A 26929-nucleotide genomic window follows, 5' to 3' on the forward strand; every position below is an offset into this window, starting at 1 on the left:
TTTGGCCGCACCCGACAAGCGAGACGTGCGTGTAGCGGTAGCCTGTTATATCTGACGCTGCATAAAAGTAACAGTTTTAGAGACAGCAAGAATAATTTCCTGATGGTTCGTTGTATTGTAGAGACGCATGGAATAGATATTGCCGGAAAATTTTCAACGAGTTATCTTCGGTATTATGATGCCAATGTTAAGTTAATGGTCTTTAAACCCGCGGAAATAAAGAATAATTGAGCAGCCGCAAAAAAGTACGGCATGACGAAAGTCAATGTTCGGCGTCTAAAAATAGTCTAAAAATGCGTAGGCTTGTATGATTTTACAAACTTTTTTGAGCCCGATTTAAATTTTTTGAAGGAAAAAGTGGGGTTAATCTTGGATTTGGAGGAATATGGAACTATAATTTTTTCAGAATGAAATTAAACATACACTTTTACGTAGTATCGGATTACGAAAAATAGCAAACAAGTAAGTCGTAGTGTGGATATCATCTGCGGAAACGCAAGTTTTGAACAAACTGATTGCCATTTCATACCGACTTTAAAGTGCATGAAGGGTTTTCCGACTTTTATACAAAAAATTGGATATAACGACAATCCGTTAGAGCGAGTAATTTTTTCGCTGTTATGAATTCTCCCTATAACGGACTACTACTGTATATATGTATGTGTGTATGTGTGTGTCCATATTTACGCGAATAATAACCGCACATAAAAGAAAAAAAAATATATATTGAGGCACGAAATTGGGGTGCAGGGATTATTCGGTGGCGGGGATTATTTGCGTAAATACAATAGATATATATACACACTTTGCTTTACATTGCACCAACACAGATAAGTCTTATGGCGACTATGGGACAGGAAAGGGCTAGGAGTAGGAGGGAATCGGCCATGGGCTTGATTAAGGTACAGCCCCAGAATTTGTCTGGTGTGAAAATGGGAAACCATAGAAAACCATCTTCAGGGCTGCCGACAGTGGGGTTGAATACACGATCTCCTGAGCACAAGCTGACAGCTACAAGACCCAAACCGTGCAGCCACTCGCTTGGTCTGCAAAGATAGTAGGGATAAAACTGATAGTAGTGTGTAGAGGGATGATTTTTTCAATTAACAATAAACACGACAAAAAATATTTCAAAGCGATTTTGAGATTACTTAATGAATCATATAATTCTGGTTAAGAAAACAGTGAATTTGTTTTTGCAAATTACAGCAAATCAAAGCGATAAGGCCAGTATAAAGCAAAATTTACTTATTTTGTGTTAAGTGTGAAAATGCAATGAAATTCATGTAAAATAATGTGCTTCAAATTGTATTCCAATATTTCGTGTGTGAAGGGAAACTGTAGACAGAATAAGGTTTTCTCGATTGGACAGAAGTACCTGTTTGTTTTAATATTCTAGGAAATCCCTTAGTAGTATGACCATATAGTGTGAAAGCCATGGCCATGGCCATGCAGGGTGAAAAGGCAATATGTTTTGTAATCTTGATTACAAAAGGAATAATAAACTATCATAAATATTATGTCCAGCTCCATGACTAACTGGTTAGCATGCTAGTCTTTGGTTCAAGGGGTCCCAGGTTTGATTCCCAGTCTGATAGGGGATTTTAACTTTCATTAGTTAATTCCTATGTTTCAGGGGCTAGATGTCTGTGAAGTTTTCAGCATTAGATTTCATCTTAAGATAGGGCTCCATCCTCACAAATGTGCAGGTCACCTATTCGGCATCAAATCAAAACCCAATCAACAATATTATTTCTACAGTATTTATATATCTTTCAACTAAATACAGTAATTAACAAATCATATGAATGAGACTTTTATAAATAATTTTAGAAAATAATTACAGTGAAACGCAGCCGATGGGTCAAGGCCTATTTCTTAAAATAAACGAAAAAAATTGTTTCCCTTTCGCAAAATCGTACATAAATTAATACGAGATATTCCAGACTCTGTCCACTCTGTCTGAACATCCACGATATTAATGTCATCTGTGCCGTCTTCTGTATCATTGTCACCACTCAAATCACTAATGTCACTGTTACTATCAATATCACTGTCTGGCTCCATGGCTAAATGGTTAGTGTGCTGGCCTTTGGTCACAGGGGTCCCGGGTTCGATTCCCGGCAGGGTCGGGAATTTTAACCATAATTGGTTAATTTTGCTGGCATGGGGGCTGAGTGTATGTGTCGTCTTCATCATCATTTCATCCTCATCACGACGCGCTGGTCGCCTACGGGAGTCAAATCAAAAGACCTGCAACTGGCGAGCCGAACTTGTCCTCGGACACTCCTGGCAGTAAAAAAAAGCCATACGCCATTTCCATTTCATACTGTCTTCTGAATCTACAGAACAACATACGCACAATATAATTTTTGGCTAAATCCTTCGATTTGTATTTGCCTCCAGAAGCATTGTAGGTTGCCATGCTGATAGTACTGACAAGAGCAGTGGGCAGTAGACGGATCAGGCAAAGATACTGAAGGCAATTTCCCCTTCCCCACTTGAATTCAACGATCAGCAAAAAGTACAATCGACGCTCGATAGATTGCAGAAAGGTTTGGCTCGTGAAACGTACAGTGCTCATTTGAAATGGCTTACCGCTTGAAAGGAGTTCAAGCAACTAGCGGACAATATGCCATGCTGCGTATGAGCAGCTGACATGGCTAAGCAGTTACCTTGATCATTAATATTATTTTCAATTTCATTCCAGCTTTCTAACAGGTCTACATTAAATAATGTTTCATAGCATCAATATATTAATATAACAACACAAAACCAAAATGGTTTTAACCATAACCCCCAGGTTTTATTAAAAAGTATGTTTCGCCACCCCCCCAAGGTACGCTTACAGGCAACAATAACAGACATACGAGTCCTTCGGATTTCTGCAATATGAACTGCAAAACTGCGGAAAAAAATAGTTTTGCAAAAATCTGCCTCCTTGAAAGGTAGCAGTTGTCTTAATTAAAGTACAGCCCCAGCATTTGGCTGATATGAAAATAGGGAAACCACAGAAAACCATTTTCAGGGCTGCTGACGGTGGGATTTGAACCCATCTCCCTAATGTACTGTTCTACAGATAAAACAATAATCCTTTAACAGATGGCTCAGATTATATACAAAGAGGAAACAGTGATAATTTTTGTGTACAGACAGTATTATTGAATCCAAAAGGTAAAACCCCCTCTTTCTGACACTGTTCATTTCCCCTTCTCTATCCTGGTAATATCACACCATTTTTTAATGAAATAATTCAAAACAGAATAAGTAACTGCAATAAACAAACTAACCATAGTAATAGGGGTGTGTTCCATTGGTAGCACAAGAGCGAGGAGCTCCTCCCGGAGGATGAGTGTGAGTCCACACAGCACTGTGGCCGTGAGGATGCATGCAGTTACCATACACGCCACACTGGTGATCCGATGGCTCACGATTGGGGACATCGTGAACCTCATTGCCATTGCACTGGTAGCGACATGAAGGCAGCCTGAAACGAATTAAAGGTGGGGGTGCAGCACGAGGGGGTGGGCTATAGGGGATAAATCGACCCGGGGATGGTGTAGATGCAGCCAATGCAGCAGAAGTGGTAGTTCTGCTAGTTGATGAAGGACAAGGTGCTCGAACTGAAGATGCAGGGAACATTTCTTCATCAGATTCCTGAGTAAGATCCACCACAGTCACAGGATGCTAGAAAAAGAAAACGAAAATTGTTACAAAAAAACAGGATTAGACTGGCCGAAAAAAAAAGTCAATTAAGTTCAACACTTAAAATTTGTTCAAAAAGTATGGTCTATCTTAATTATGTATAAAGAATTATTTCTTTTTGCAATTACTGTATTTTCTCGCATAATTAACGCCCTTGTATAATTCACGCATCCCAATATTTTTGGGTCCAAAGTTGAGAAAAAGAAATGTTCACGTATTTGATGCACCCACTTCTTCGAACATCCATCACGCAGCTCTGGATGCGTTTCGAAATAAAGATGTCAACTACTCAAGTAGCAGCCTTCCTATTGCAAAGTGGGGTATTCCAAATACAGGGCAACGTGCTGTTATTAGCCAGTAGGGAATACCACTGAGCTCGTTCAGTGAGAGAATCAGCACAGAAGTGACTATAATGACGCTCTAGTCTAGTCTGGAACAAACATATTTTACAAGTGTTTCAGGAATGTATAATATAACTATTTATAATAGTTTATTTCAATCCGCCTTGATCAGTACACTCATTAAATGAAAGAAACATTATTAATTAAACCATACATGTTTCGGGAAATCTCAACCATTCCCTTCATCAGTGGTTAGATCAAGGAATAACATAATATGACACAATCTTTTGTTTTACAGTTTGAAGGAGTATTGTGTCCCAATACATCATATCAAAGAGTAAAGAGAACTTATGAAATATTATAAAAATGATCAATACATACAATTTAGATTGAACTGAATGAGAACACTATACAAATTTAGGATCTTCAAGTTTTTCTTCTTTTCTTCTTCTTTTTGTTCCTTAAATGATTATATGCTAGCCTAAACAGTGGGTTATCTTCTGTACTTTTTTCATTTAAACTTGATTCAGAATTACATTTTTGTGTAAGGTAAATTTCTAAATTTTCTAAAACATTCATCAGTTTTCCCTTTTTGGTCGAATGTAATAATTTCATGTCATTGGAAATGTCTGTAAATTTATGATTCATTTCAACCATATGTTCTCCCATTGCCGAATATCTTTTATGTTTGACCGCATTAACGTGTTCTTTGTACCTTATAGCCAAACTTCTTCCGGACTGTCCTATGTATCGTTGTTTACATGTTTGGCATGTTAATTTGTAAATTCCTGATTTATTAAATATACATTTATTCTCTATTTTATCTGAATTGAAAATTATCTTATTAGTATTATTATCCGTTTTGTATGTGACATTGATGTTCTTTTTCCTGAAAATTTTAGCCAGTTGATAAGAGTGCTTATTTCGAAAAGTTAGAACTACGAATTTCTTTTTCTCTTTTCGCTCTTTAATTAAAGTTGTTTTAGGTTCATTTTTCACCTTATTTATAATTCTATTAATAAATCTGTTGGAATATCCGTTGCTACGAGCGATTTGATGGATTATATTTATCTCTCTATTATGATTCTTCTTAGACATAGGTATGTTCATAGCTCTATTAATTAAACTGTAAAATGTTGCCTTTTTATGTTGACCTGGATGATTGGAGTCATTTCTGATAATAGTATCTGTTTGAGTAGCTTTCCTGAAAATTTGAAAATCAAAATGACCAGAATTTCTAGTAACTGTCAAATCTAAATAATTTAAAGTCCTATCATTTTCAGATTCCATCGTAAAATGCACTTGTCTATCCAAAGTATTTAAATACTGTAATATACCATCAGGTTTAACATTTCGCTACTCAAACAGATACTATTATCAGAAATGACTCCAATCATCCAGGTCAACATAAAAAGGCAACATTTTACAGTTTAATTAATAGAGCTATGAACATACCTATGTCTAAGAAGAATCATAATAGAGAGATAAATATAATCCATCAAATCGCTCGTAGCAACGGATATTCCAACAGATTTATTAATAGAATTATAAATAAAGTGAAAAATGAACCTAAAACAACTTTAATTAAAGAGCGAAAAGAGAAAAAGAAATTCGTAGTTCTAACTTTTCGAAATAAGCACTCTTATCAACTGGCTAAAATTTTCAGGAAAAAGAGCATCAATGTCACATACAAAACGGATAATAATACTAATAAGATAATTTTCAATTCAGATAAAATAGAGAATAAATGTATATTTAATAAATCAGGAATTTACAAATTAACATGCCAAACATGTAAACAACGATACATAGGACAGTCCGGAAGAAGTTTGGCTATAAGGTACAAAGAACACGTTAATGCGGTCAAACATAAAAGATATTCGGCAATGGGAGAACATATGGTTGAAATGAATCATAAATTTACAGACATTTCCAATGACATGAAATTATTACATTCGACCAAAAAGGAAAAACTGATGAATGTTTTAGAAAATTTAGAAATTTACCTTACACAAAAATGTAATTCTGAATCAAGTTTAAATGAAAAAAGTACAGAAGATAACCCACTGTTTAGGCTAGCATATAATCAATTAAGGAACAAAAAGAAGAAGAAAAGAAGAAAAACTTGAAGATCCTAAATTTGTATAGTGTTCTCATTCAGTTCAACCTAAATTGTATGTATTGATCATTTTTTATAATATTTCATAAGTTCTCTTTACTCTTTGATATGATGTATTGGGACACAATACTCCTTCAAATTGTAAAACAAAAGATTGTGTCATATTGTGTTATTCTTTGATCTAACCACTGATGAAGGGAACGGCTGAGATTTCCCGAAACATGTATGGTTTAATTAACAATGTTTCTTTCATTTAATGAGTGTACTGATCAAGGCGGATTTAAATAAACTATTATAAATAGTTATATTATACATTCAGACCAGTCAATACGGACCAAACACAATATTAACCTATCATGGTTAAGTTTATTAACAAAAGTGTTTCAGGTACGGGACATGTGTTTTCTGCGATCTCAAAATTGTTTGTTAGTCCACAGTGAGCAAGTATTCGCGTAATAGTGCATCATATAAACTCGTGGTGGTTAGTTACGCCGAAACATATGGCATTAGGCACTTCAGACGGTGTACGCACAACTGTGCGGGTTCGTATTTTATTTATGTCTGAGCTTATTTGAAGTTTTCTTGGTGCTAGACTGGACTGCAGTGCTTGTGCGGGACACGTAACATGTACTTCAGTTGTTTTTATTCAGCGCTTGACCTCCGGGGGGGCAGGAAGAAGAGTTTAAATATACAGTTCATCGGCAAGATAACGGGAAGCAGTAATGCCTAAAGTAAGTATTTATTGCATTCATATTAATCTAGAAGCTTTACTGAATATCAGAATGTAATCAATGAAGTGTGTAAATTGTTTAGCAAACGTAAATTGTGAACTTACAACATTGTACATCATACCATGAGGTTTTGAATGTTGATACGCAAAAGTGTGCGGGCTAGGTTTCCCTACAGGCAATGCATGCGGGAGTTCTGGGTGCTGTCACCAAAAGGACTGTGAAAGCAAAACTCATACTCTATGTGAGAAATGTAATGTATAAGATTTTAATTGTTAAAAATTGTTCCACACTGTAAAATAGAACAGTTGATCATGTACATGTGTATATTCACATGTACTGAGCTGTTTTTTTATTTTTTGTAAGTAGTGAATTAAGTCTTGACACGCACAATTGTGTGGGTTCTGTTTTTTAGCAGAAAGTTCTCATTTTGTAAAATAAACTGTAAAAACATGTATTTGAGAGCATTTTAGTAAGTTTTTGACGTACAAACGAAAATTTCCACCGTCATCTTTCTTTCAGGTCCGACGATAAGGCGGTGTCGCCAAGAGGGCAGTAAAAGCAAAACTCATCCTCAGTGTAGAAAATGTAATATTTACTTGTGTTTGAACGAAAACTGAATTATTTTAAATTATTCCCCCACTGTAAAATAGAACATTTGATCATGTACATACGTATATTCACATGCATTGAGGTAAATTTTCTTTTTTTGTAAGTAGTGAATAACACATTGCAGATGGGAGACGAGTTAACTAGCCTCGAAACGCTAGTTGATAGAGCAAAATGCCTGAAGGAAAAAAAAAAAGCCTTAAATCTTTTTTTGACATGCTCCATTGGTGGAAAAATATCTAATTCCCTCCTTGGGAACTTAGAATTTCCATTCGGAATTGCTAGGCAGGCATTAATTCCATTGTGGAGTTTTATCTCCCGTATGCAGTTATCAGACTGTGCCTCTTATAATAGGCTTCTGATAAGTTCACCTGCATACACCCCGGAGTCAATGGGTAGGGTCTGACACATCCCACTCTGGTGAGTCTAGTGTTAGACTTAAGACGAAACGCTGGTTGATAGAGCAAAACACCTGAAAAAAAGCCTTACATCTGATAACTAGTCTTTGGTTGGCCAAGCACTGCGGAAGGGAGATGAGTTAACCAGTCTTCACGAGACTCGTATGTTCGGTGACATCCGTCGAAACTTCTGAAACTAGCTGGCGGTCAAGGTTACTAGAATCTCGGTGTTGAAGCTTTTATGTTATTCCATGATAATTTTGCGTTGTGTTTTTCTTTTGTTTTTTGATTCATTTGCTAAGTTTCCCGACCTCATGTTTACATCGATCATGGACCCATGTGGTGGGTAAGATGGCGCTTCCCAGACTGAACATGAGCTTAGATGCAGATGAGATTTTTAATTAATTATATCCAGATAAGTAACTGGATTGCCCCAGTGATGTTGAGTGATGTTGATGAACACGAGTTAGATGTTAAAAGCTATTCTAGAAAAAGTGTTTCGGGTGATAATAATGATATGCCCTCCAAAACAACGCGACGTAGAGGTGGTCGAGAATGAGGCTGAAACTGATATTGTGAGCGTAAATGGAAGTATTTGCCTATTTATTCTGATGAAGGGGTAGAAAGTAATAGTTCACTGACTTATAAAGGATTTCCCAGGAGTTCCTGGCAAAACGGTAAGACTTGATGAACCTTCAAATATTGAGTTGTAGGGCTTACTTTTTGTGTTGATTTCTTTGAACATGTTGCCGAGCATACAAAATTGTAGCACGAGCAAACTTCGTCACACAAAATATCCCGTAAGAGCTTGAAGTGGCCTGATGTAACGATACGACACGATTTTTTTGCTTTGTTTATATTGATGGGACAGGTAGAAAAGTCCTATAGGAAAGACAAGTTGTCAACTGATCCCCTCATTTAAACTACCATATACAGTGAGTAGAAAGAGATTTGAGCAGATACCACACCAGGAAACATTATTAGGACTCGTACCAAAGGTCTCCTGTAAATTTCACCATAATCAGTACCAGGTTAGTGAAGCTCGACTCATTTGTTTACGTCCATGCGCTGTAGTTATATGCTACACAGAAAATGGCCAGGCACAGGAGTTGAGCAGTGTGATGATCACCCAGTCCGCAATGTGTTAAGTCCTGATATGCACAACTGTGCGGGTGCTTTTTCTCAATGTTAATTTTTATTTTGTAGAGTAAACTAAAAATATATGTATTTAAGAGCATTTTAGTCAGTTTTTGACATATAAACAAAGATTTACACCGCCAGTTTTCTTTCAGGTCTGAATGGGATAGGGCAGCAGGCCGCAAGTATTCAGTGTCCGAATGCAACGTGCGGTACCGCGGTAACAGAGAAGTGTGCTTCAAGCAACCAATAAGTCTCGCAAAGCATTTTTCGGACCAAGGAGCGGCAAGTTTCCGCAATTAGAGGAGGATCAGCTTAAATATATGATTTCGTTAAGCAACGTTGGATATGTCGTTTCTCACAAAATGCTGTATTTTAAAGAACGAGAAATAGCCGCCGCACATGTAATCAGTGTCTCGGATTTGACAGTTAGCCGCGGCTGGATGATAAATTTTATGAAGAGAAATGGACCTTGTCTTTGACAAAGAACAACATTATGTCAAAAAATGACGTATGATTTCAACCAAGAAATAATTGATTTTCATCACATTGTGATTGAGGAGCGTAATGTGAAGGAACATTTGACCTCCCAAATAGGAACCGCAGGTCAGACGCTAATCAGTTTCCATATGCCACAAAGTCGAACAATTAATTAAAAAAGGGACATCAAATGTTATCGTACGCGCTACCGGAAGCAAAACACAATGATGTACTGCAATGCTTGCTGTAACAGCTGATGGCAGAAAGCTTGCACCTTATGTTGTTCTAAAACGAAAAACAATGCCTAAAGTAAAACTTTCGCGAGGGATCCTCGTTCGTATACAACGCAAAGGGTGGATGGACACGTCACTCATACAAGATTGGATATGAACGGTTTGGGAAAATCTCGCAGGGCCCCTCTTTCCATGTCCGACCCTTCTAGTGTTGGACAGTTTTCTTTTCTTTGCCGGTATGCCATTATTATGACATTACATGAATTGTACTTTTATTAGTTCATGTTTATTTTATTTCAGGTCATATTGTCAGCTCATAACAGAAAGAATACTTTCCAGTGTCGGTACTTCAAACCCACATGTCCATCTTACCTGATGTACCGGTACCATATTTGAATTTTCAGAGAAATCTTATGCCGGAATTTTACGCCAAACGACAATAACAGCAGATGAGTTGAACCAATTGTGTTTATGTTATATTTGATGTATCTTTTAAATGTAAATAAATTGTAAATAATTTATAAATATATGAATTCCTTGAATAATTTACGCATCCAAAGTTTTCACCTGTATTTTTTGTCCAAAAAATGAATTAATTACGGAGAAAATACGGTAATATTTCGAATATAGAATACTGAATTCAGCTGATATTTGTAGAATTTCTTGTTACTTTAATAAGACGTGAGCAAGTAAGACACACACAACTTTTTTTTATCTCGTTTTGATCCCTCACATACTTTTACATTCTAGAATCTCTTAAGACATAAATGCTTTATACACTGCATGTACAAAACTAATCAAAAGACTGTACAGTTCCTTCTCCTGTGCCAACATGATCAAAGGTTGTAATGATGTTACCATGAAATGAAAGTCATTTACACCAGGTGAAGACGCTGCCCCTACCAATATTTTGTTCTGCAGCCCAACAAACGTACAAGTACGTTGTGAGGTCAATATTTCTCTACTACCATCCCGAATGGTACTAATGCACAGCAAGCGCATCCTGCAGATGATTCTGAACACTATTATTGTTCCAGCCATTTGACTATAGACCGTTCAAAAAATACAACATCCTTTCAATCTTTTTTTTTTTTTTTTGTGCAATTGGCATTATGTCGCACTGACACAGATAGGTCTTATAGCGACGAAGGGATAGGAAGGGCCTAGGATTGGGAAGGAAGCAGCCGTGGCCTTAATGTACAACCCTGGCATTTGCCTGGTGAGAAAATGGGAAACCACAGAAAATCATCTTCAAGGCTGCAGACAGTGGAGTTCGAACCCACTGTCATCCGGATGCAAGCTCACAGCCACGCGCCCCTACCTGCACGGCCAACTCACCCGGTCCAAATATCATCAAGAATATTGATGCCATAAGGAAAAAGTTACAAATATATAAAAGCAACTTTCTTTTGCTCCCTATCTCTGCCATCTGTAGTCATAATCTTTAGTCAGGCATGATGTAAACAGGGGATATCCTTGACTTGTAACAGTAGGACAGGCTTCCAGTACAGATAGTGAGAAAGTTTTAGTTTCACAGTGAGTAAAATGCACAGGCCCTAGATAAAAGTCCTTTAATTTAACTATAACTTACTGTTTATATACAATACTAGCTGATGTACCAGTGCTTCGCTACAGAATTCTACGTTGTACACAGAATTCTAGGTTAGGTAGTGTACACATTGTGAGCAAGATTGTATTAAATTGCATAGCTCTTAATGCTACCCCAGAAACGTCTCTTCTAATATGAAGAATGGGTTTTCATTGTACAGATAGACCCGCTTGCCTACCGTCAGTTACAATCAGGTTGGGGAGTTTTCATTATAATGTCAGACACTCACTCTGTACCTTCCTTTTTATATCCTCAGAAGGACTGTCTTAGTGGTTTTCCCATCTGAAATTACAATGAGGTCAGTAGGAATGGCGTGATTAAAAGCAATGTTTTCATATGAAATATTTGATCAAATGAAAAACCATTTTCTCTCTTTTAACGAACAGTACAACGCTGCCGATCTATCAGTCCAAAGTTCCACAGTTGGAATGACCAAGCCGCAGACGGCCATGATCCGTGAACACTCTTCGTCTTTTTTCAGCAGTGGGAGTTGAATAGTGGAGAGTCCCAGACCAAAAACAATGCCTTTTTATTAATCTGTTCCCTAGGAGTACCTGATGAGTCAGAAAATCTCCATTCACTACACTGGCGGCGGAAAAATCTATCTGACTTGGAAGCAAATTTGTCCTCCAAGCCAAAGCAGAAACCTGCTATTTTGGAATAAAATGAATGTAGAATTTCATAAAGTGATGAAGAAGAAACTTTTCTTAAGAAACGGCTCTTTTCAGGGTTGAATTTTGAGTTGTTTAGTGATTTGTGGTGCTATAATTTGGAGTAGGCCTAAATTGTAATTCTAGAACAGGTCATACTACTACTACTACTACTACAGTACAAAGTGAGCCCGTGCCTTAATTGGGCACACTGCTAATTCAAAACAGAGCATCATAATAGGGATCGCATAGCTGGAATACTATGATGAACCAATATGTTACATACCAGCAGTATCAGAAAATGTCTGAACCAGAGGTAAGGAATGGCATGCTAAAGAAGAAAGTTTTCTAACTCCCCAGACATTTCCCGCCAATATTCAGTCAGATTGTTATACTCAGTACGCAGCAGTAATCCCGTTTACCGGAACTGAGTGGCAGCATAAGAGACACAGTCCATCACAACAAACAATGGTCAATATAATGTTATTGTTGCTCAATGTTATGCACTTTCGATATTGTAGGCTTTCACATTTAGTTTTCTTCCAACTCTGAAATAATACTCTTATCATCGTCGGTACGGTAAAACTGAATAAATCATAAATGATCGGAAATTGTATTCTCTATAACTTTTGTTATGTAGTACTTTTCGATAGGACCAATAACATAGGTATTTAAAAATTAAATTTTAGGCACCTTCCCCTAAACTACAATTTCATCCAGGGTGAATAAAATTGTGTAAAGCTTAGACTGTAGTTTCTTATTCCCCAACTCCATAGACCTATACCGATTTTCGTTAAATTCTGTTAACCCATTTTCTCATGGCTTGGCGTTGATATGTACTTAGCAATAAAAATACAAATTCATGAATATCTGTGTTATCATTGCTGGTTCGGTAAAAATGTATAAGACATAAATGATCGGAAATTTAATTCTATATAACTTTAGTTATGTAGTATTTATTGATAGGACCACCAATAATATAAATATTTAGAATTAAATTGTAGGCCTTCCCCTAAACTACCATTTCACTCAGTGTGAATAAAATTATGTATATCCTAGATTGTAGTGGCTCATACTCCGACTTTACACACCAGTTTTCATTAAATTCTCTTCAGCCGTTTTCTCGTGATGCGTGTACATACATACATACATACATACATACATACATACATACTGTACCCGATGCATTTACTGGACGTATTACAAAATGGCGCCTACGGAAGGTAGAGGCCAGCCAAGGCAAAGGAATGTGTAGCAGAGTATCGATATTTATGTATGTCAGAAGGCCATGACTGATTTAAACCTACCACTATGAAGGCGGTGTACAATAGAGTAGAATTGATTGAATTGTTTTAAAAAAATAAGAAGGATCAAACGGATTATTATAAAAGTTTACTTAAAAAATTGACTTCGCAACGACAAGACGTGCTGAACATCGCTCTCAAGAATTAGCAAGATTAGTAGTTTCTAACGTGAATTTTAAGTTGAGACGGCGGTAATATTGAAGGAAACGAAGTGATAAACACTGAAATACAGTAAGGAGGGTATAAAACCCGGAAATTTTGAAAAGTTCGTCCGAATACTTATTCGCTAAGCCTTGAAGCAAAAGGTTGACAGAGACATGAGAGCTGGAGATTGAGCTATATTGAGAGGAAATAATAGCAACAATAGCGTAAATAAAGAGGCAATCATTAAAAATATATATATACTTCACAAAGAAAAATAAGCTAACTTTGAATATACGACTAGAGGAAGCAAATAGTCTTCTACTGACCTCAAGGAATAAGAAAATATTTCTGCAGAGGAAGGCTAGCAAATATATATAGAATTATCAACGATAAATACTAAGACTTCACAGAACCATGATGAATACATATGTTTCAGAATTGATGTATATTATCTACTGTATTCCTGAGGAAATGATGGCTTGCTAAATCGGCATAGACCAACCTGGAGAGAGATGTCATCCTGGCAGTTAAACCACCCGATCCGAGTGGAGGAGGTCACTCAACCCGAGCTACCAGTGATGGAGAACCTGTTCAGTTCTCGATCCAAGGCCTGTGACCAGACCGTGGAGCAGTTGAAGAAGAGCAACTAAGGCCCGAGATATTGAATGACGAGCTAAGTAATAGTAATAAGTAGTATAATTTCTTATGTAAAGTATTACCAGTATATGCAATAGAACTGAATAGCCTAAGCGTGAAATAATTAAGTGTGCAATTAATATGAGGAAGTGAAGTGTGAAATATTTAAGACGATATTAACATATATTAAGTCAGTGTGAACTTAAGATGATATCTCGTGACATAGTGGTTACGTATTTACTATATTATCTTAACCAGAGGAGTGAGAATACGATTTTAAAATGTGACATAGTGTAACAGATGTTTGCAAAGAATCCCGGTTAGCTAGAAAGATCCATGAGTGATATAGTACCATTCGAACCCAGATTACGTCATAGAGGGACGCATGTTTTGAATTGTTTAATTTAAGTTACCATACTCTTTGCTGAATGATTATATTGGAAGAGTAGATACCGTATTTGGGGTTATGTGTTGAATTGTACGATAAAACGTGTTATAAGGAATGAATTCTGCGCTAAAGGAATGTCGTGTCTCGTTATGTTTAATGAATATTGGAGGTTAAACGCGTTAATTGTAGATGTTGAATGAGTTAAATATAGGTTGAATTGAAGGTTATAGATGAAATAATGGAAGTATATATGGTGTTTTAAGTGAAATATTGCGCAGATTAATAAGAAGTAAGACGTATATGATATATATAATGTGCAATATAAGGGCACAAGTAAAGCAACTACGGAAAGGAAATATGCCCCAGGGAAGAACTATAGCGAGGTATGGATAATAAAATTATGTATATTTAAATTAAGTTTGAGAATGGTGTGACAGTAGTAACAACCGGTGATGGGTAGATTTATGCATGATTATGTCGTATTCTGAATGAATGTCGATTGCGTGGAAGATGAAACTAGTATGTAACTGGTATGTTAATGTAATATTGAGATATCGTAATGTAGGCACTTGCACATCTATATATGATAAATGCTTATTGGCTGAGTGCATATTGAGCTGGAATACGTTACATAAGAAATTATCTAGCTAGAGTAGGGAAATAATATGAGATTTACGTAGGATATCATTGATGTTTTTAATTTGAAATACTATAAAAGCGAATACTAAGCTAGGAGCCGTATCTTAAATGGCGATCGGACCAGGAAACATAGTACGTCATTCGATTTCTCATTTTCTTCACCTTATTCAGCACCAACGAACTCAGATAATTTTCAATGTAATTCAAATCACTGATATTAGAATTCAGGACACTTTTATTGAAATTCAGATCATTCCCACGATAATATGAATAATGTAATGGTTGCATTTTTGATGATGGTGGATAGTTAACACCGCAAGTTATAGAATTAATTATTGACATACTGAACTTTGACCGTGGTCAGAAGATTATGATATATTTGTATACATAAACGACCAGACTTAAATTTTGATAGGAAGTTGAAACAAAACATGAATTCATTTCAGGAATACTCAACCCAGAATGTTAAGATATGCAAACGTAGTTTAGAAATAAGCCAGCGCTGACTTAAAATAATTGATTCGGAAGTTAAAATATTTGTTAATTAGATTCATGATTGGAAGATCACGAGCTATATTTGACATTTAACCATTTCTTTCGCGATTCTCAATAATTAATAAATGTGTTTCTTGATTAAGTTTTATATAATTGAATGACTTCTCATTTGTAGTGATAGTCTGTAGTTGTATTTAGTGAGTAAGGTTCCCGATATGCGGATGTGTCTTTGGAAATGTTGATTGAAGTATACGTATGTGGAATCCACTACTAAGCGATGAATTACGGAATTTTGAACCGCGTATGGTGTCACTATTTTCTCTTTGAACGCACGTTAAACGAAATTATAGAAAAATTAACCATTTCTCTGGAAACATGAATACCCTGAGATATTTATCTGACTAGTTGGGAAAATAACTGTGGTCACCCTGACCCATAGGGTGCAATACATACATACTTACAGATAGACAGAAATTACGGAAAAGTAAAAAGTGCATTTCCTTTTTACAATGGACATGACTGAAACAGAAATAACATTCTTTTCAAATTCCGAGCAATGTACAGAAAAAACTCTTATTTTATATATATAGATTTAATGTTGTAGTACAAGAAGATTTTGCAGAAACTTCATAAAAGAAACATACCTTAAATTGGTAATGTTAAATTCCCATTCCTACTTACAGTATCTTGGAGCTTTATCAGATCTTTTCAGTACACTGACACTACAATAATAAAGTAATTTAAGGACCTGGCTAACACATAATGCTGAAATATAAAAATTAATATTTTTCAACCATGTACCACTTTTTGTTCTTCCTGTAAAATTTTGCTGCACAATGTAATAACAGAAGAAGTGTGAAAAAATGTGCATTATATGTTTGAGTAATCCAATGAGGAGATTATCCTTTTAGAGCATTCACTAAAATGGTATTGTTCACACCGCTTATCACATAACATGCACATGCACTGTAGAGATGGGTCATGAAAACCAGGTCACTAGTTTGTGATGGAAACTGTGTATAGCCAGACTGTTCAGGAGCACTCCTCATTTCGTTGCTTGGCTCAGTCCAGCTTTGATTAATCATCACATCTGCCCTATAAAATTCCAAGACGATTTCTGTTAATTGTCATGTGGAAGGCAACTGCAGTCTAATTCTTATGTCTTCTATAAGGAAGATTTCCTTGGGTAGCTCATATATCAGTCTTGAGGGTGACATTTTGGAGATCCCTAAGGTTCATTTCAAAAATCTAGCCCTGATATTTTTCAGTAATTTAGATGATTTGGCCAACGTAGAATCTTTCCTGTCCTGGCAGTTAGTTGCTAGGGACAGCCACTCCAGAACAGTTGAAAACGTTCCCAAGAAGCAGTTATTTACCATCAGAAATCAGTAAGGCTGTTGGTACAAATTGAATTTTTTTTTTTTTTTTAATATTGTGGCCAAACAATAAATGCAAATGCCCTTCTACAACTTACCTGTGGAGTAGGTTGCTTGTACTGCACCCCACCAATAACCTCAATACCACTATCATCATCTGTGTCATCACTATCACTACTGGAGGTAAGCCAATCCAACTGCAAATCTGGAGCTGAAGGTCCGTCCTCAGGTTGTTCACATTCATGAAGACTCCTCTGAAGACCTGATGGTCCTGTAAATATTGAACAATCTTATTTTGTTCATTTTTCTCCACATTTCACACTATTACAACCCCTTGCCCACAATGCAAAAGCACATTTTCAGGACCTATGACAACATTTATATCATATAACAAAAATTTAAATTAAAATCTATAACAACTAAAAATTACAGTCATTATACCATTGCTGTGAAAAACAAGTTATATTAATATCAATTCCAGAACTGAAAATAAAACTCTCCATATTCAGCATCTAAACATTATTTTTGATTCGTACCTCCACATGGTTTGGCTGGATAGCCTCTCGAAAATTTGAGATTTATAGGAGGTGAACTAAGTTGGAATTCTTCTGCGGTTAACAACCAGTTGAAATTCACAGCTTGCTCCACTCAACGCTTTGGAAGTAAAATATAGAAAACAATTCTACTACCCAATAAGAAAGCATGAAATGGTTAAATCAGATTCGGTGGGTAGCCATCTAGAAAGTAGTAATGAATCTGAGCATTTGCAATCACCTAAACATGTACTAGCACACAAGAACTGGATCAAACATAACCACATCAATTACATTGTAACACACATTATTAATTATCTATGAAAAACTGGAAAACTCAAGAACTTCACAGACAAATTAGATAAACAGAAAATATTAACAGCAGAGCTCCAGGAGATGAAAAACACAACAGAACAACCATTCAAATCTCAAGGATACAGAATTTACAACAGGAAACCCAGACACATGGTCATGAAAGAAGGCTACCCCCTCCCGACCCAACTTGGAACATGGTTTATATTAAATAAAAAATAATAGATTCTATAATTTAATTTCAAGCCATCTCGCCAACAATACCTGACTTCAACCTTAAAAACAACAAACAAAATTTACATCATCATAAAAGCGCATTACCCTACTAATGAGGAAAATTTTGTAACAAAGTCCAGGAATTTTTTGCATACAATTTTTTTTTTTTTCTATTCCACCTTCTTAATACAATTGATTTTGTGTTGTTAGAAATTCATATTCCTACAACACTACATTAAAAGGGACATGTTTCACTCGGTTTCGAGCAACCTTAGCCTTTGTAATTTATCTCAAGGTTAAGACCTGTCATTGTTAATTTGCTTATAACTAATTTGTACTTAATTATGATTCCAAAAACTAAGTGGTAAAATACGTGAACATAGGCATATGTAAATACAATGGACAGTTTAACAATTTAAAATGACAGTGCTAAAATTGATATATACATTAATTCTAATAACAATGACGTCCAAACCACAGCAATATCTCCACAATGATGAGATTTGGCTAAACTTCTCCAGTTCTTTGTTTTTTAAAAACAATTATTGGTTGACTTATTGTATTAAAATTTGAGTTGTAAATTCTGATAAAACTCAATAGTGTCTAAACCTTAAAGCCTTAATTGCGTTGGAAATATTCTGCAGCATGTATTGGTTTGAGGCATACTTCTGTAATTTATTAGTTGTAACCGGTGAAAAGCAACTTATTGGTAGTTTCCTCGAATTGGTCTTAATCTGACGAGCAGGTTTTACATTGGAAGTAGTTTGTGTTTACGAGAGCTTAGTCAAAAGGGATGTCACTCCAAGAATCCTGAAGTGTTTATATGTTTTCTTTCTCCACAATATTTAAATGATGGTGCGTCCCTTTGACTGCTACTACAATGCCTCGCATTACCTGTTACATTACGGTGACTACTTGCTTTCGTGTTTCTATTCCTTGTGTTATACTAAGAGATTTAGAGATTTAGAGTAGTAATATTATGTTATTGGCTTTACGTCCCACCACCTACTTTTATGGTTTTCGGAGACACTGAATTAGGTGATTGTTGAGGTCTTTTTGTAGTTCCGCACAATTTTGTAACATTTATTACTCTATACAGTATAACATCACCCACATAAAGCCTTACCTGTGATTCCAGCTTTTTTACTCATTCCATTTATATATAGACTATGTAAGAAAACGTAAAGGTCCAATAATTCTGCCTTGAGGTATCTCTTAATGGTTACAGGATCAGATCTTACATAGTCTATATATAAATGGTATGAGTAAAAAAGCTGGAATCACAGGTAAGGCTTTATGTGGGTGATGTTATACTGTATAGAGTAATAAATGTTACAAAATTGTGCGGAACTGCAAAAAGACCTCAACAATCTTGTAAGATGGACAGCAGGCAACGCTATGATGATCAACAGGCTTAAAAATCAGGTTGTGAGTCGGTTTTAATTGCAGCATTGATGGGATGAAAGTTCCTTATGGGGACCTCTGTAAGTACTTAGGGGTTAATTTAAGCAAAGATCTTCAATGGGGTAATCACATAAATGGGATTGTAAATAAAGGGTACACTCTGCACATGGTTATGAGGGTGTTTAGGAGTTGTAGTGAGGATTTAAAAGAAAGAGCATATAAGACTCTGAAAGACCCCAAATAGAGTATAGTTCCAGGGTATGCGACCCTCACCAGAATTACTTGATTTGAGAAGTGGGGAAAAAAAATGCACAGAAAAGCTGCCAATTAAAATAAAAATCTTTAAGGTTGAAACAACATACTGATATACAGGGTGTTTACAAATGAATATCGGAGTTTTAACTCCTTATAATATTGAATACGTTAAACTTACAGTTATACATTATATGTCAAATGAAAGAGCAACTCAAACAGTTTTGTTTGTTGGCACCAGTGTGCATGTACGTGCAATGGTTTCGCCGCAATCCACTAGACAGCGGTAGTAGCAAAGATGGCGACTAGTGAACAGAAAGTTTTTTGTGTTTTGCAGTTTGCACAGACAGAATCTGTAGTTACTGTGCAACGTGCATTCCGCATTAAGTTCGGTTGTGATCCTCCAAGTGATAATAACATTCGCAGATGGTATCATAAGTTTGAAGACACCGAATGCCTTTGTAAAGGGAAGAGCAAGGGACGACCAAGATTAAGTGAAGAGACTGTTGAGCGAGTGAGAGAGTCGTTTACTTGTAGCCCAAAGAAATCAGTCCGGAAGGCTAGCCATGAATTACAACTTCCTGCGTCGACCGTTTGGAAAGTTGTAAGAAAACGCTTACAGCTACGTCCTTACCGTTAACAGTTATTACAGGCTCTAGAGCCGGCAGACCACAGATTACGTGCCAACTTCGCAAACGACATGTTGTTACATGATTATGAGTTTATGAATTGTGTTGTTTTCAGTGATGAATCGGTCTTTCACCTTAGTGGACATGTAAACACTCATAATGTGCGCATCTGGGGCTCAGAAAATCCTCACGAGTTGGTACAAATGCAACGAGATTCCCCTAAAGTGAATGTTTCTTGTGCCGTATCCCGGCGAAAGGTTTATGGGCCTTTCTTTTATGGTGAATGTACTGTAACTGGTACTTCTTACCTCGATACACTAGAGCAATGGCACTTCCCTCAGTTGGAAGAAAATGAGCCAGAGAACTTCATTTTCCATCAAGATGGTGCACCACCTCACTGGCATAACGACGTACTACTACTGCTGTCTAGCGGATTGCGGCGAAACCATTGCACGTACATGCGCACTGGTGCCAACAAACAAAACTGTTTGAGTTGCTCTTTCATTTGACATATAATGTATAACTGTAAGTTTAACGTATTCAATATTATAAGGCGTTAAAACTCCGATATTCATTTGTAAACATCCTGTATTTAACTCCCTAATGTCTATCCAATGATAAGTTTAAAACTCTAAGTTAGAAGCAAGATAACCCTTGTGAGTCGTAATTGTAAAATCTCATGAGCTGTCCTTAAGATTCTGTGATGACTATAATTTTTTACATTCGTAAAAATCAAGTTCAACAACATTCCTAAAATTGTGAAATTAAAGCTGAATCAAGTCCTAAAATGTTAAAATCTTCATTTCATGCATGTTTTGTATTGTTATATCTTCAAGTTTCTCTACTTATTGCGCAGGTGATGATGGTGCCTTAATAGAGCGCCGAAACTAGTACTGCAATAAAACATATGTTGTAAAAAGTCATCTAACAACACTGTATTTGTACACTGACAGACAGTGACAATGCAACACCAAGGAGGAGTGGTTCGAAAGGGATGAAAGTTGGGGAAAAAACAGAGACGGCACGGACGAATAATTGATGTTTATTTCAAACCGATATGCAGGTTACACAATGCGCACGGCATCGACTCAGTAGGATGTAGGACCACCGCGAGCGGCGATGCACGCAGAAACACGTCGAGGTACAGAGTCAATAAGAGTGCGGATGGTGTCCTGAGGGATGGTTCTCCTTTCTCTGTCAACCATTTGCCACAGTTGGTCGTCCGTACGAGGCTGGGGCAGAGTTTGCAAACGGCGTCCAATGAGATCCCACACGTGTTCGATTGGTGAGAGATCCGGAGAGTACGCTGGCCACGGAAGCATCTGTACACCTCGTAGAGCCTGTTGGGAGATGCGAGCAGTGTGTGGGCGGGCATTATCCTGCTGAAACAGAGCATTGGGCAGCCCCTGAAGGTACAGGAGTGCCACCGGCCGCAGCACATGCTGCACGTAGCGGTGGGCATTTAACGTGCCTTGAATACGCACTAGAGGTGACGTGGAATCATACGCACTAGCGCCCCAAACCATGATGCCGCGTTGTCTAGCGGTAGGGCGCTCCACAGTTACTGCCGGATTTGACCTTTCTCCACGCCGACGCCACACTCGTCTGCGGTGACTATCACTGACAGAACAGAAGCGTGACTCATCGGAGAACACGACGTTCCGCCATTCCCTCATCCAAGTCACTCTAGCCCGGCACCATGCCAGGCGTGCACAGTTACTGCCGGATTTGACCTTTCTCCACGCCGACGCCACACTCGTCTGCGGTGACTATCACTGACAGAACAGAAGCGTGACTCATCGGAGAACACGACGTTCCGCCATTCCCTCATCCAAGTCGCTCTAGCCCGGCACCATGCCAGGCGTGCACGTCTATGCTGTGGAGTCAATGGTAGTCTTCTGAGCGGACGACAGGAGTGCAGGCCTCCTTCAACCAATCGACGGGAAATTGTTCTGGTCGATATTGGAACAGCCAGGGTGTCTTGCACATGCTGAAGAATGGCGGTTGACGTGGCGTGCGGGGCTGCCACCGCTTGGCGGCGGATGCGCCGATCCTCGCGTGCTGACGTCACTCGGGCTGCGCCTGGACTCCTCGCACGTGCCACATGTCCCTGCGCCAACCATCTTCGCCACAGGCGCTGCACCGTGGACACATCCCTATGGGTATCGGCTGCGATTTGACGAAGCGACCAACCTGCCCTTCTCAGCCCGATCACCATACCCCTCGTAAAGTCGTCTGTCTGCTGGAAATGCCTCCGTTGACGACGGCCTGGCATTCTTAGCTATACACGTGTCCTGTGGCACACGACAACACGTTCTACAATGGCTGTCGGCTGAGAAATCACGGTACGAAGTGGGCCATTCGCCAACGCCGTGTCCCATTTATCGTTCGCTACGTGCGCAGCACAGCGGTGCATTTCACATCATGAGCATACCTCAGTGACGTCAGTCTACCCTGCAATTGGCATAAAGTTCTGACCACTCCTTCTTGGTGTTGCATTTGCTCTGTCAGTCAGTGTATTGAACAAGGTGGAACCTTAAAGATTTTTATTTTAATTGTGATCTCAGTTCAATACGGGCAAATAAGATGATGTTCCTCACGTTTAACAGAAAAGCTGCTCGATTTGTTTGGGTGATTTCCAACAAAACAATAGCATTACAAAAATGTTGCAAAGTTTGGGTTGGGAAGATATGAGAGAAAGAAGACACGCGGCTCAACTAAGTAATATGTTCCAAGTGGAGAGAAGACGTGGAATGACATAAGCAGACGAATAAGTTTGAGTGGTGTTTCTTAAAAGTAGGAAAGATCAAAATATGAAAATAAATTTGGAATTCATGAGGACAAATTGGAGCAAATATTCATTTATAGGAAGAGGTGTTAGAGACTGGAATAATTTACCAAGGGATATATTCAATAATTTTCCGAATTCTTTGCAATTATTTAAGAAAAGACTAGGTAAACAACAGAGAGGAATATGCCACCTGGGCAACTGCCCTAGATGCATATCAGTGGTGACTGACTGATGATCAAAATGGAACCAGTAAAGAGCACAATCACGGAGGAATGACTTATATTTCACTCAGAATACCAGAAAACAGTAGACTTATAGAAAAATTATGGAACAGTAAGAGCAACATTAAGATGAATTACAGAAATCAAGGAAGATATGAGGGAACTACAAATTACAAGAGAAGATATATTTAAAAAAGAGCAAGACAACAGTCAAAGAAAGAAGGTTAAGATCTGCAAGAATGAAGAAGTACTGCAGACAGAAAACTCCTTTTTTATAAAAATTGACTAAAGTGGTCCAATGAAGGCTATAAAATGCAAACAAACAAACAAACAAACAAACAAACAAACAAACAAACAAACAAATTAAATAAATAATTAAATAAATAAATACATAAATAAATAAATAAATAAATAAATAAATAAATAAATAAATAAATAAATAAATAAATAAATAAATAAATAAAATGCTATTTTGAGAACTGATAACAAATATAAAACACACAAACCGAAGAAAAGGAATATGCCAAAGACCAGACGAGGAGATGAAGATTGTCGATTTAACAAAGCAATCAGTGCATTTTAAAATATTGGATTAAAGAAAATAAAACTACAAAACTGAAGTTCAATGAGCAAATACAGAAGATTGAAAAAATACATTAAAAATGCTAATAATGCAATAGAAATAAGAATCTAAACAGAGAACATATGTCCTACTTAGTGATTAGATATTTCAAACTTAGAATTCTCTAGTAAGCCCACACCTAACGAATGAATTTTATGTCACTTTAATGCCTACATCGGTCATAAAGTTGCTTACCAACAGTTGTTGCAAAAAACTATCAACAGATTACAATAAGCTGAGAGAGTCAGAACTCAAGAAAAAGTTTAGACAACTGTGCATTATTTTTGCATGTGTTGCACCAAGTCAGTCAGGTCTTTTGGCGATGTTGACAAAGGAGAGGGGTCGCATTCACTCCTTCGACATGGGAGGTCGCGCTGGGTCTTTTAGACCAGGATGTTTCAAATGATGCATTACTGTACACTACCGATTCTTTTACTCTTTCTTTATTATTTGTTATGTTTTTACGTTTGTTTCGGGATCCATTTTTATTGTTATAACTTTATTTTTCATTGAAAACTTCTGGTTTTTATTAATTAAAAATAATCAATTGCAAAATTAGCTTAAATTATAATTCAGTCAACAGATACTCATTATATTGTAAACTTATTAACTACTTCTAACAATCATGAATTGAATCTTGTATTGAATAGGTGGATCCCCATACCTAACAATTTTGAATGAAAAATATAGCTATAATTGTAATGACAGTATACTAAATTATACTAAACACAAAAATACACTGCCAGGAAAAAAAAAAACAACATGCAACTTCATAAAGAACTGTGTTCAGTGGCACCACGGTATAATACGTGCATACTGAGGGGTGGTTGTGTTTGTGATTCATTTGTCATGGACCTTGGCAATCAGATGGCGCTCAGGAGGCCTGTCTGAGCGCACTCTGTTTTGACTCTGTAAGCAGTAACTGCGCCAAGGTTAGAGGTAAACAGTGTTTGCAACATTCATTCTAGAGTACAACCATTCCCCCCCTGAAGAGTATGTGCTCCTGCTGAACAACTGCAGTCATTCGAATGGGGTCGCATTGTGGGCCTGGATGGATGTATCGACGGATTGCTGCACAGGTCGGGCACAATGTATCGGTGATGTGTTGCTGCTTTCAGCAGTGGTCTGTGGAACAATCCCACACCCGTAGACCAGGCTCCAGATGTCCACGTAGTACAGACGCACATCAAGATTGATGCATTGTGTGAGCAGCGATAGACAACCGAGCCTTATCCAGTAACTAAATCTGGTCACATTTTGCACCTGCTGTGTCACCAAGGACCTATGGAAACTGTCTGCTTCCAGCAGAATTACGATCACGCATGCCTCTGGCCAGGCTACCACTGACACCACAATACCGCCACGCACGGCCACTCTGGTGCCGTAAAAGAGTAGACATGAGGGGGGAATGGCACTCTGTTGCCTTCAGTGATGAGAGTAGGTTCTATCTCTATGCACGTGTACGGCGTAGACCTGGTGAGAAGCCTATTCCAGAGTGCATTCACCCACGACACCCAGGTCCCACCCCAGGCTTCATGGCACGGGGGGACAAGGGGGGGCATAAGTTACAGCTTGCAGTCACGGTTGGTGTTTCTGCAGGGTAACCTAACCAGTGCCCGCTACACTGCACAGGTTGTTGTCTCTGTGCTACTGCCATTTCTTCCACCGGAAGGTGATGTGTTTTTTCAGCAGGACAGGGCACGTCCACATACAGCTGCTGTGATGCAACATGCTCAACATGGTGTACAACTACCCTGGCCAGCAAGATCACCGGATCTCTCACAAACTGAACACGTATGGGACAAGATGAAACAGGAACTTATGCATTCTTCAGAGTCTGCAAGAACCCTTGCCTACCGGGCGAGTTGGCCGTGCAGTCCGGGAGACGCGGCTGTGAGCTTGCATCTGGGAGATAGTGGGTTTGAATCCCACTGTCGGCAGCTCTGAAGATGATTTTCCATGGTTTCCCATTTTCAACCTGTCAAATGCTGGGGCTGTATCTTAATTAAGGCCATAGCCACTTCCTTCCAACTCCTAGACCTTTCCTATCCCGTTGTCGCCATAAGACCAATCTGTATCGGTGCAACATAAAACAACTAGCAAAAAAAATCCGAATCGCACCAAAAGGTTCACAATACTTGGGATAATATATCGCAGGATGCCATTCGGCACCTTTATGATAGTTTGCACGCGTGAATACATGCCTGCAATAACACCAGAGGGGGGGTACACTGTGTATCGATGCGACTATTTGCGCACCCTTTACTGTGACGTGTGTTTCATTTGGTCTGAATTTTTATTGTATACTCCTACAATCATGAACTACCTATCATATCGCTTGTGAATAAAATGACCTAGTTCTTGAGAATGTTGCATGTGTTTCTTCTTTTTTCTTTGTTGGAACGACGAGCTGAATACTGTAGCACACATGTTGTAATACTAAACAGCGATGATTACTCAGGTAGTGAACTGTAGTTTGGTCATGCACGTGATTAGACCATAGGGCCGAGACATTCACCAATATTACACCGTAATAAAACTTTTATTTAAATTATTCATGATTAACAAAATGCGCAATCACTATTTACACCTTAAAGAATTCCATAAAAAGACCTAGAATGACTACGTGACAGTTCGTTCTGGCCCGACCGTGTAGTATGCCAGCATCTTCAGAAACCTTGGAAATTCTGTGGTACACAGCAATGACAGGGCTAGAGCCATTACTTGGAATGTAGAGGGGTTCAGAGGTACAATAAATCTAACATCAAGGAACATACTAGAGGAATTTGACAAAAATATTCATCAGAGAGGACTCCGTAATAAATATACCAGGTTTCTACAACTACCATGTGAATGCCAATCAACTCAAGGAAAGAGGACGACAATCAGGAAGGGCATCAGTACTCATCAAACCTCATCTAACCCCATGTAAACAACTGTTGAGAGATGGAAACCTAT

The 26929-nt window shown here is 37.8% G+C and overlaps 1 protein-coding gene across 6 annotated transcripts in view; it reads right to left on the reverse strand.

The window, feature by feature from the left end:
- Positions 1-26929, reverse strand: part of LOC136858385 (E3 ubiquitin-protein ligase Arkadia) — a 321712-nt gene that overhangs the window by 168615 nt on the left and 126168 nt on the right. For all 6 annotated transcript variants that reach the window (XM_067137889.2, XM_067137892.2, XM_067137888.2 and 3 more), the window contains 2 exons: positions 17090-17262; positions 3291-3687 (listed from right to left, as the gene is read on the reverse strand). In XM_067137889.2, coding sequence (XP_066993990.2) covers positions 3291-3687; positions 17090-17262 — 570 coding nt within the window. The remainder of the gene's footprint in view (positions 1-3290; positions 3688-17089; positions 17263-26929) is intronic.

The sequence above is a fragment of the Anabrus simplex genome, chromosome 1 (genome assembly GCF_040414725.1).
Source record: "Anabrus simplex isolate iqAnaSimp1 chromosome 1, ASM4041472v1, whole genome shotgun sequence".
Classification (NCBI taxonomy): Eukaryota; Metazoa; Arthropoda; class Insecta; order Orthoptera; family Tettigoniidae; genus Anabrus; species Anabrus simplex.